This window comes from Aulonocara sp. 'chitande type north' Nkhata Bay, linkage group LG3 (assembly GCF_057382095.1).
Source record: "Aulonocara sp. 'chitande type north' Nkhata Bay isolate Kocher_YH1m ecotype deep benthic linkage group LG3, A_spYH_male_GT1.1, whole genome shotgun sequence".
In the NCBI taxonomy this organism is placed as follows: Eukaryota; Metazoa; Chordata; class Actinopteri; order Cichliformes; family Cichlidae; genus Aulonocara; species Aulonocara sp. 'chitande type north' Nkhata Bay.
The window spans coordinates 5,138,510-5,150,663 of record NC_141346.1 but is presented as its reverse complement, the minus strand read 5'-3'; the positions used below and the strand labels follow the sequence as shown (position 1 = coordinate 5,150,663).

The window sequence follows — 12,154 nt, the reverse complement described above, 5'->3', positions numbered from 1 at the left end:
TCGTGACAAAAAAGGACTTGTGCGATCTGCACGTTTAAAAACAAAGACTAATATTCTGGAAAGACCTGTAACTAAACTTTGCTTGTTACATGAGACTGTAATCTAAAAGTGTGTTACTTATGTTTATTTATGTGATTGTATAGGTCTAAAATAGACTGTATTAGTGGCTCCTTATTTTCTTTGTGATTAGAATTGCCATGTCTGATAGCCATTTCAATTAGGGGCCGGGGTGTAGGAGCCATTCTTTGGGTTAATACCTTATGTGGTCACTAGAGGTCACCTTTTTCTGTTTTGATTATGTAATGTAAAGGTATTGAGAAGGCAAACAGTTTGTGACCGTTGCGCTGTTATGCTAAGTCGATATGGAATAAAGACCAAAAAGGACAAGATACATACTGCTGGATTTATTGGACTGTGAACTTAATTCATGCATACCAGTGACATCGCGTCACCCCCGTTAACGACCACCTCAGTGGCTTCAAGCGTAGGCTTAGCCTCTACATCTATTTTACATTATATACACAGTTTTCTCAGCACAAAATCAAGTAACTGAACCTAACATATAATTGAAACCATAAAAAGAGATTTTATACAATTCTGAACCAAATTAAAATAATACACGGTGTCCCGGCATTTAAAATTATATGATTAAATATTAAATTAACTTTCAGATTGCAAAATAATTTTTAAAAACTTTGATTTTGGTTTCTCAACCACCCTCTCACTGATGTTAAAGTGCTATGTTTGAGATTACACTGCTGTTCCATATTAAAATCCAATGTGTTAAAATGACAATAAAAACCAATTAACTAACTCAGGGCCCTAACAATGTAACTGTTGGTATATTGTGCAATTACTTATAAGTTAGAGGATTACATACGTCAGAGTGGATCCAGTAGATGTCTGCAGTGCCAGCTTTAGCAAAAGTTAGCAACCAGACCGATAAAACATAACTATAGAGTATTTTGATAGTGAGAACATCTATGAATCATTGTGGAAAGAATGCTTACTGATTAAATAATATATAATCAATACTGGAGGAAGGTTCAGGAGACCATACAGACATTCTGAATTGAATTTAAAAATTGTGTACCGTTTGATCTTTGATATTGTAGTGCCTGAAGGGAACAGGAGAGAATACACAACAAAAAATATGAGCAACACAACTAATTAGAAGGAACACCAGTTCTATATCCACACTATACTGTATACTTACATCACACTTGAACAATAAAATAAACCTTTAATAACAAACAGCCTGTTTAAAAATGCTGAAAAGCTGACTTCTGAAGTGTTTCAGTAAAAGGAGGACAGCCTTTAGACTGCACAAAGAAAGACTGAAGAATTTGACCCAAAAACAAACCCAGGATAAAGAGGTTCAGTGAATGTGGTGTTGAAGGTGTGGAGGTGGATCAGAGTGTCAGAGGAGACTCTGTAGAAGGACAGAGTGCCAGCAGGACAGTCCATATACACTGCTGCTCTGTTAGAGACAGAGGAGGAGGAGGAGGAGGAGATTGTTGTTCTTGTCTTATTGTGCCAGACAGCATGAGGACCATGATCAAAGCAGCTCAGACTCCACGAATGTTCGTTAAATCCAAGTTCACAGTCATATCTGTCTCCCTTCCTTCTGATTCTTCTGTAACTCACTGATATATCAACCATTCCTCTCCACTCGACCTCCCAGTAACAGCGACCAGTCAGACCATCTCTGCACAGGAGCTGAGGATACTGATCAAATCTGTCTGGATGATCAGGATATGACTGAACCTCCTCCACACGTGTCACCTTCCTGTTGTTGTCAGACAGTTGGAGGTTTGTGTTCACTGTGTTTGTGTCGACTGTGATTTGACAGGAATCTGATGGAGAGAACAAACACAATCCAGCTGCAGTTATTGAAACATCATCTGTTCATTGATTGACACTTTGATGATGACTCCTGACATGATGAAGATGGTTGAATGTGTGCTGCTTTGTTTTCATGAATCCCAATAAAAACACACTTACACTTCCTCAGACCTGGTCTCAACCATCGGACTCCAGCAGGCTCCACCCTGAAAGGAGGAGGGGGGTCAGACCAGCACAGTCTCTTTCCGCATGCACACATGGACATTACATGGCTCTCATTCACACACTGTTAGACACTGACTTTGCTAACAAAACGGGAATAGAAAGGTCCTGCTACCACACATCTTACAAATAGGACTCTGACTCTTACAATCCACATTTCTTTGGTTGTCAGAAAGTTTTCAGCATCTTTACAGCGGTCACCATCTGGAACATGCTGTAGGTGATGCATTTCTGCAGCTATTTCTGTACCTTGGCTGTCTTCTGTATTCAAATTTGTGCACTCCAGAAAACCTAACATTTAAAAGGGTTGGACTAACATTAGTTTTATAGCTTGTTACACTCCAAATGTTTCCATTTGCCTTCAGACATGATAGCTGACAGGAAGAACACAATTAGAAAGTTAACATTTCCACATTACTTATAGCAGCTAGCTTCAGTTAGCTTCCTTATTTCATCTTATACTAATGAACTCAAAGACGCAGCTTAAATTAACCTGTAATTATCAAAATGTCTATAAGGTTTGTGTACTGCTCTCACCTGAAACACATTAAAATAACCTGTCTCATGCTACAATCCCAACAGCAAATTGAGTGTGCCAAGATTATGACAAAAAACTCTTATCCACTTCACTGTATTTAAACTTTCCAAAGATAACCCAGACTGGGGTATGTGTGGACCAAAAACCTCTGCGTAATGCTTCAGGAAGGCTGCACTGTCACTGCCCATGCATCAGACTTCTTTATTTCTTTGCACAAGTATTCATGAAAATAATCATTTTTCAAAACTATTTAGTGAAATTGATCCTCTTGACTTAAAAATTTATCTTAATGTGTGTTCTTTATCTATTCATGTGTGGCTGTCACAAGACTCTCCATACCTCAGAGTTTCCAGTCTCCAGCATGGATCACTCATTCCAGCCGACAGCCGTTGCATCCCGAAGCCTCTTGAGTGATTGTAACTCAGATCCAGCTCTTTCAGATGGGAGGGGTTGGAGCTGATAGCTGATGCGAGCGAAGTGCAGCCTTCTTCTGTGATCAGACAGCCTGACAAACTAGAGTTCCACAAATTTAGCAAATGTTTTTAACGTTTTTTGAAAAAATAATTATACTATACTTATAATAAATGAGAAGGAGAGTAAGCTATAACCATGTCTTTCCTATCTAAATGTAAGTTTAAAAAGCTCTTGATCTGACCTGAGAGTTTCCAGTGTACACTGAGGACTTTCAAGCCCCACTGAGAGAAGCTTCACGCCTGAATCCTGCAGATTGTTGTTACTCAGGTCCAGCTCTTTTAGACTGCAAGACTGGGAACAGAGGACTGTGGAAAGAGCTTCACAGGTTCTTTCTGAAAGGTTGCAGCAACTTAGCCTAAAGAGACAAACAAAATACAAAAGTGTTCTACCTTTTCTATAGTTGTAAGCTACTTTGTATCATTTTCATTCATAAATAAGTGCTATCTATGTACTTACAGAGCTTTTTTAGAGGCTTTCACAACTGGCAGGAGCCTCAGAAGAGCCTCCTCTGAAGCAGAGTATTTCTTCAGGTCAAACACATCCAGATCTTCTTCTGATGACAGTAAGATGAAGACCAGAGCTGACCACTGAGCAGGAGACAGTTTATCTGTGGAGAGACTTCCTGATCTCAGGGACTGTTGGATCTCTTTCACTAGAGAACGATCATTCAGTTCATTCAGACAGTGGAAAAGATTGATACTTTTCTCTGCAGTCAGATTTTCACTGAGTTTCTCCTTGATGTACTGAACTGTTTCCTGATTGGTCTGTGAGCTACTTCCTGTCTGTATCAGCAGACCTTGAAGGAGAGTCTGACTGGTTTGCAGTGAAAGGCCCAGGAGGAAGCGGAGGAACAAGTCCAGGTGTCCATTTGGACTCTGTAACGCCTTATTCACAGCACTTTGATAGAAATGTGTCTCTGTAAAGTATCTTGGTTTTGACCTTTTGGAGGTTGTTTTTTGTTCTTCCAGGAGATTGAGTCCAGAGTTGATGAAGGTCAGATGGACATGAAGAGCAGCCAGAAACTCCTGAACACTCAGATGGATGAAGCAGAACACCTTGTCCTGGTACAGTCCTCTCTCTTCTTTAAAGATCTGAGTGAACACTCCTGAGTACACTGAGGCTGCTCTGATATCGATGCCACACTCTGTCAGGTCTGATTCATAGAAGATCAGGTTTCCTTTCTGCAGCTGATCAAAGGCCAGTTTTCCCAGAGACTCAATCATCTCCCTGCTCTCTGGACTCCAGTGTGGATCTGTCTCAGCTCCTCTGTCATACTTGACCTTCTTCACTTTGACCTGAACCACCAGGAAGTGGATGTACATCTCAGTCAGGGTCTTGGGCAGCTGCCCTCCCTCTCTGGTTTTCAGCACATCCTCCAGAACTGTAGCAGTGATCCAGCAGAAGACTGGGATGTGGCACATGATGTGGAGGCTTCGTGATGTCTTGATGTGTGAGATGATCCTGCTGGCCTGCTCCTCATCTCTGAATCTCTTCCTGAAGTACTCCTCCTTCTGTGGGTCTGTGAACCCTCTGACCTCTGTCACCATGCCAACACAGTCAGCAGGGATCTGATTGGCTGCTGCAGGTCGTGTGGTTATCCAGAGGCGAGCAGAGGGAAGCAGTTTCCCCCTGATGAGGTTTATCAGCAGCACATCCACTGAGGTGGACTTTCTAGGGTCAGTTAGGATTGTAGTTTTGTGGAAGTCCAGAGGAAGTCGACACTCATCCAGACCATCAAAGATGAACACAACCTGGAAGTCTTCAAAGCTGCAGATTCCTGCTTCTTTGGTTTCAGTAAAGAAGTGATGAACAAGTTCCACCAAGCTGAACTTTTCCTCTTTCAGCACATTCAGCTCTCTGAAAGTGAATGGAAATATGAACTGGATGTCCTGGTTGGCTTTGTCTTCAGCCCAGTCCAGGGTGTATTTCTGTGTTAAGACTGTTTTCCCAATGCCAGCCACTCCCTTTGTCAGCACTGTTCTGATTGGTTCATCTCTTCCAGGTGAGGCTTTAAAGATGTCTTCTTGTCTGATTGTTGTTTCTGGTCTGTCTGGTTTCCTGGATGCTGTTTCAATCTGTCTGACCTCATGTTCATCATTGACCTCTGCAGTCCCTCCCTCTGTGATGTAGAGCTCTGTGTAGATCTGATTCAGAAGGGTTGGGCTTCCTGCTTTAGCGATCCCCTCAAACACACACTGGAACTTCTTCTTCAGTGCAGATTTAAGGTTTTGCTGACAAACTCTGCTGGGAGTTCCTAAAAGAACAACAGACCAAATATACCAACCAAATGTTTAGAAAGTTCAGGCAACAATTTCATGCCCTAAATCATTAGCATTTCAACACATGTGGGTCCCTCTTTTGAAACATTAGTAAATGTTCCAGTTACTCAGCAAAAGAAAATCTTCAGAGAAATCCTCACTGTTCTTCAGACGGTCAACCAGATCCTCCTGCTTCATTCTTCTTAGGAAGTTGACTGTGATTTTTATAAATGCCTCTCTGTTGCTCCTCCATTGCTTTTCATCTTCACAATGCAATACTGCTTCATCCTCCATCTCACTGCCTTCATAATATGGACTCAAAACCTTCTGGATCTTCTTCAGCTCGTCCTTCACAAAAGTGATGATGTTGTCCTCCAGCAGCTGGAACAGAATACTTTATGAATGAGCCAATCAGACTGAAATCATGGAGCCAAACATCAGATCTCTACAAAGAGCAGCATGGAGATGACTGTGAACACAATAGATGTAAAAGTAGTTGTTGCACATGTACAGACCATAAATATGGAGTCCAGCTGTGTTTGATGCTGCTGGGTAGACTGACCACTGGGAACCTCTGAGCTCTCCTGGTCCACTCTGTGGAGGAACCATGAAGAATTACATTACACTATCTTTCCACATACACATCCAGCCACGTAAAATGGTCACCTGGTTATTAATGTGCCATTTACGCTTTCAAATAAATTAGTCATGCCTGCTTACTCAAGTTGTGGCTAATCTAAGTTTAACACTTTTGGGATTTGTTTAAATTTAAAAATTTGCAGTGTGAAAGGGACAGTCCAAATGCAAATACAGACACTCTTCTCATGTGCAGAATCTATTTAGTTAGCTAGTTAAGCAATTGTAATTGCAAATGGACAGAATTAACCTGGTCTTAATGAGCGACTATGCAAACAGCGCTCCCTGCACCTACAGACAATCATTTCTTTTTATACAATGCAATTAGGAGGTTATTCACAGCTGATATATTTTACATATTTTCTATATCGTTTCGTGGGATTGTGCAGTCAAAGCAACACCATCATATTATAACACTCTCAACCTGAATGTAGGGAAAACCACAACATGTTTATATGAAACTGCAGTGTGTTATTTTCATAGTCTCTTGTGCATTATGTTCAGTTTTCTCCACCCCCTGCTCGTTAGGTGATTCCATTCCCCTGCACCTTGTTTCCCAGCTGTCTCTTTCTCTAATTATCTCATGTGTATTTAAACCCTCATTTTTCTAATTTCTCTGTCTTGTTGTCCTGTTTGAGTCTCACATGCTTCCTGCTTGAAACCAGTTTTGAAACTTCTGTGAAACTTCCTGAATGAATGCCAATGATATGTTTCTTCCTTTAATAAAATTAATCACAAAAGATTTTTCAGATTTCACTAGTTTTTAAAAGTATGCAGCCCAGAGTATGTTACTAAAACTGGTGTTAAAGGCATCTCTAAGGGTTTCGTTTCAAACTGAGAAGCTTATCTGGGGTTTTAGAGATCTCGTTCTTTGCACAATAAATTTTACTCAGCTAATTACCACTTTATGTTTAATGGTTGTAAATGCTCCGATATGTTCATACTTTAGAGAAGTTTTGCCAGAAGATCATGGCTGTCATGACTACTTTTCATATGTTATATCTGAGTTTTATGAACCTTTGTGTAATGTTTGGTATCTGAAGAACAAACTTGTGACTGTGTTGCTCAAACTGGAGTTCCTCTACCTGATTTCATGTCTCACTGTTATGTGAAATAACACATACACTATAAACATGGCCTGGATTTGTATAGCGCCTTACTAATCCCTAAGGACCCCAAAGTGCTTTACACGTTCAGTCATTCACCCATTCACACAGACATTCACACACACTACACTAACACTGCTCTTCAGATTATTCTTTACCCTGAAGTGTTTTTAGTATACCGTAGATACCTACTTACACCTCAGTACAGAGCAAACAGCCACTTAATGAGACGGTACTGATGGAAAACGTACCTCCTTCGTTTCCCTGGTTTTAAGGGTATAACGTTTTTCTTGAAAAATAGCGGTGGCTCCATGGATGTATCACTCTTCACCGACTCACAGCTACGTGTCTGTTTGAAGACAGTTCTTTGACAGATCCTGGTAAGCAAACAATGAGCCATCCCAGAGAAAATTAGATCATAAATGTATACAGTTTAAAAATGAATAACCATTAAATGTTAAAAACAATCCAGAACCCTGAGAGTAGACCGAGATGCATAAAAGGCCTTTTGTAGTTCTGCTCTAAAATATTTTTTCTAGATCTACCAGATGAACTCATCTGCTGCCATTATTATTATTAAGAGTCCTGCCTCAGAGCTTTAACCACCTCTGAGCATTGTTTTGGTGTCTGTTACTTGTGAGTCTCTTAGTTAAACCGAACTTCCAAAATCTGATTTCAGGTCTCACGGCTACGTCCCACTAACACTCACATTAATCTTTACAACCATTTTAGGTCTAAATATCAGCTTAAACCCGAGTACAGGGAACCAGGTAATTATAGCGACAGCTCTAATGGACGTTCCAGGAGAGCTCACCTCTTTGGTTTTCCTGCTCTAAAGGTTGATGCTGGTTTCTTGAAGAATAGCGGTGGCTCCATGGAGGTATCACTCTTCAGAGACACACAGCTGTGATCAGGCTCACAGCAGCCTGGTCTGTCATGTCTGCCAGATAAAGAAGTAGACCACCAAGAACAAGTTTATTCAATTCAGTTTTGTTGACATAGCGCCAAATCAGTCGCCTCAAGGTGCTTTATGTTGTAAGGTAGACCCTACAATAATACATACAGAGAGTTTACTAACTCATTCAGAAGACACATAATAACATAATTGTTCATCATACATGAAAATGTCCTCTGCTGTTTCTGCTGGACTGAACTAAAATGCCACATGACTTCTCGCATGACTCTGAAGATGAGGACACATGAGGAAGAAGATGAGCTGATGTTTACTTACACCATCTCTGAAATAATCTGCTTTTTGAAGAACAGTGGAGGCTCCATGGACAGATCACTCTTTAAGGACACACAGCTGGCATCAGGTTCAGGATAGTCTGATGGTCTGAGGCGGATCGCAGCAGACAGAAAGATCGAGTCCCAGGATCAAGATTAAGATTTCAATTAAAAAATATTTTTGTGTTCAGAAAAACATGCAACCACATTATAAACAACAACAATTCTGGATGATTTACAAACAAATATTCGAGTCATTTCTGGCCATTACTCTGTTATTAGCAGGTACAGAAACTAATCCTTCTCCTTTCTGAAACTGTGAACCATGACGCTGCCCTACAGATGGACCCACACACTGTTTTCACCGTTCTCTCCAAAGTCACAGGAAATATAATGCTCACGTTTTCTGTTAAACTTTGTTAATTATCTCTAAGTTACATACAGTGTGAATTTCCACCTACTGAACTTCTCCTCAAACCATCTCACATAAATACAAACAGTTATTTTCTTCTGCAGCCTCATTTAAACCCTTCATCCTCTAACTCTTTGCTGTCAGTCAGACTGATGAAGAAACTTTTTCCCACCAATGTCTCAGGATCACACGGAGTTGATCAACTGTCGTGATTATATTTCTTATTTTGTTCACACATTTATCTGCAGGCTGAAGCTGCTGACTGATTCTGATGCACAGCTTTATGTTTATGTAAGAACACATAAAGCTGACATGCTGTAGGTACACAAAGCTAATGAAAAGTAACACTGAACACACAAATGTGGCATTAAGGACTCAGTTCCAGCTTACATGTCTGGAGCAAAGAACAGCGGAGGCTCTATGGACTGATTACTCCTCAGAGACACACAGCTGGATTCAGAAAACCTCTGGGGGACATGAGGCCAACAGGTTCTCCCACTGACTCTGGCAGACATGGAGAGAAAACCATGTTAAATCATTGTTCACAGAAGATTCTCTCTCCACAGACATCTGACCTGTAGGAGGTCTCTTCATGTTCTTCCTCCCCACTTTCACCAAGAGCTGCTCACAGACGATTATCATTGGCGCCTCTCTCTAATATTACCTTACCTTATGAGTGAGATAACTATGACAGCTGGTGTTACATTAGTAAATATACATTTCTTTCATTCTAAAACTCATTTGTGTTATGATTCATGTAAAATTGCTAATAAATGTTAGAAATAATGAGTATTTATATACTTTATCCTTTTTTTCTTCACCTGCAGGCATCACCAGCCTCCAGCATGTATTACTCAGAAGAAAAAGTTATATTAAGAACATTTTAAGAATTATCGTTATTTTTTAAAATCTGCTCTTTGAGCCACTTGTTTGGTCGACTTGTAATGTATTTGTTGATGTTTGATGCTAGAAAAATAACCAGGATAGAAGAAGAAGAAGAAGAAGGGATTCATTATTTACAGCTTTGATTTGTGGTTGAATGATTTATTTCACAACCAGATCAAACCTCTAAACTATCCTCTCATGTTCTGTGGAGCCTGGCTGTGTTTGTCACACTCTGAGTTATATGTTCCCACACACTACAGGTTGGATCCAGCATGTGTTTATTGCAGCTTTGAGTGTGATGTGAGTGCTGAGGTGTGACATGGAGAAGAGTCATGGACAGTTAGAGATGGTCATCTCACCTCTGAGCTTTGGTCTGGCTCTCATGTTCCCCACACAGAGTGCTTTTAGAGGGAGGGGCTCCCTCCTCTCTGTCCTCACACTGATCCATGCTGCTCAGCTCACACACACTTTCTACCTGCAGAGGAAACACAAATCATTCATGTGCACATCAACTGAAATCCTGCTTTCCATCATGTGTGCTGTCCAAATATCAGCTGCTTCTTTCCTGCTTCCTCTCAGTGTCAGCTGGATGCAGTCAGACAGCAGTGTGAGGCAGAGGAAGCTGCAACCAGCTGCTCTGCTTCTATTTAAAGGTTTTACTGATATCTGTGCCGTTATCATATCTGTTTATTGATCCGACTCTTGAAAATTTATACTCCCAGTTTTATATGATTATTACATATTATATTATATTTATCAGTCTTACTCGGTCTGTCCGAGTTACAAACGTTACAAGTGTCGTAACAACCGTCCTTACAGACGACGACTTCCTGTTACAGGAGAACAGCCAGTGTGACGCAGTATTTTTACTCACAGGTCATTGTGTGTAATCCAAAACAGTCCTGTTTATAACAAGTAATAATTGAGTCCGTCTTTCCCTCTGGCAGCACCGTGAAGATAAAGTTCCGTCCGGAGCTCAGAGTGTCTACATTCTGGTGTTGTGCCAAACGTGATCGCACAAACTAACACAATATGGCGAACACGGCCTCGTTGCGGTGCCGTATTCGCAGTCTGAGCTGCGAGTCCGTCACCGTGAACTAAGCTGCACACAGGGAAACATCACGAACATTACACACTCCTTGCGTTACCTTCACACGGAGCTTCACGCGGCGACGGTCCACTCACACAAAGTTCAGGAAAAAAAGTAACGAACACGGAAACACCCGAGCAGCTGCTGTTCACCGAGACTGTCTCATATTCCACGGAGTAGTGATGGGTCGTTCGCGAACGAAAAGGCTCTTAGAGCCGGCTCTTTGACGTGAACGACGCGAGCCGGCTCCTTATCGCGAGCCGTCACGTGGGGTTTTTTTCTTTTTCTTTCTCTCACCCTCTCTCTCTCCTGCACGTGAGCCTTGTGCTTTATGCTGGGAAGAGGGGGGAGGGGCGGTAGTTACACTCAGTAGCAGGAACAGAGCCATAGGGAGAGAGAGAAAGAGAGCCAGGGACAACAACGTCACATTAGAAAGGTATAGTAATCATCCACAACTATTTTCGGTTGCAGATGATAAAGGATTCAGAAAGTTTATTCATGCAGGCCCATATGACAGAGAATATGCATCTTCTTTTTGTTTTCCTATTATAATTTATATTTAATTGTGTTGTGATTTGCAGTGTTTTGTGTTGTTTTCACTTTAAATTTGTAAAAGGAAAAAGCTGAAAATTTAAATAGTTAAAAGTTGAAATGTGAATAGTTGATTTTTGTATTATATGATTTATTTATTACATTTTATGTGGAGTGAATAAATAAAAGTATATTTACGGTGGCCTCTACAGACAAAGCACATACAAACTTCAAATCACGTACGAACTCTGAAGCATGTGCAAACTCCAAAACACGTAAAAACTCCAAAACACGTACAAAAGACAACAGAAGTGATCCAGGATGCTGGGCGCAGTGTGGAGCTTTTGTTATCTTGTGGCTACACAAGCCAAGAGTACCAACAACCGGATTTGGTGTGTGGTAGTAACAGGTAAATGAACATTTGTTTAAATTATTTGAATATATTTGAGTGCCTGTGTATAAATACACAAACAATACACACATGCTTTCAATTGTGTAATTTAAGTGATCTAGTAGCTCTGCTTTGGAAGTTCAGTTCATGCTAGAAATGTGTTTCGGAGTTTGTATGTGTTTTGTCTCTAGGGGCCACCGCATATATTTATATATAAACATACCGGTATATAAATAAAACCACTTTGTTTTACGTTAGTAATTCCTTTTGTGCAGAATTTTATATTATTGTTAATAATAAATTAATTAAAGCAACAAAACAACCTGAAGAGCCGGTTGGGAGCCGAAAGAGCCGGGTCTTTTTAGTGAGCCGAACCGAAAGAGCAGGATCTCTAAAAAGAGCCGGAAATCCCATCACTACCACGGAGAGAGCCGCACCTCCTCACGCACACGGGTGTTTATGAAAACGGGGACTTTCCGTTCTTAAAATCTCTCCGCCCACATGTAAACGCCAAAAACAAAGTCAAACGCTGCCAAAAC

General features: G+C 40.7%; 2 protein-coding genes across 2 annotated transcripts in view; both read right to left on the bottom strand.

Annotated features, from left to right (window-relative positions):
• Positions 1-12,154, bottom strand: part of LOC147333619 (protein NLRC3-like) — a 231,567-nt gene that overhangs the window by 110,417 nt on the left and 108,996 nt on the right. The gene's annotated exons all lie outside the window — the stretch shown is intronic.
• Positions 390-10,899, bottom strand: LOC147333623 (uncharacterized). The gene is made up of 13 exons (XM_086286319.1): positions 10,752-10,899; positions 9,963-10,078; positions 9,109-9,222; positions 8,311-8,415; positions 7,894-8,019; positions 7,331-7,456; positions 5,853-5,931; positions 5,499-5,718; positions 3,536-5,333; positions 3,261-3,434; positions 2,945-3,118; positions 2,005-2,051; positions 390-1,856 (listed from the first exon to the last, which is right to left on the bottom strand). The coding sequence occupies exons 2-13, from the start codon at positions 10,049-10,051 to the stop codon at positions 1,318-1,320; spliced, it is 3,591 nt and encodes a 1,196-aa protein (XP_086142445.1). The 5' UTR covers positions 10,052-10,078; positions 10,752-10,899; the 3' UTR covers positions 390-1,317.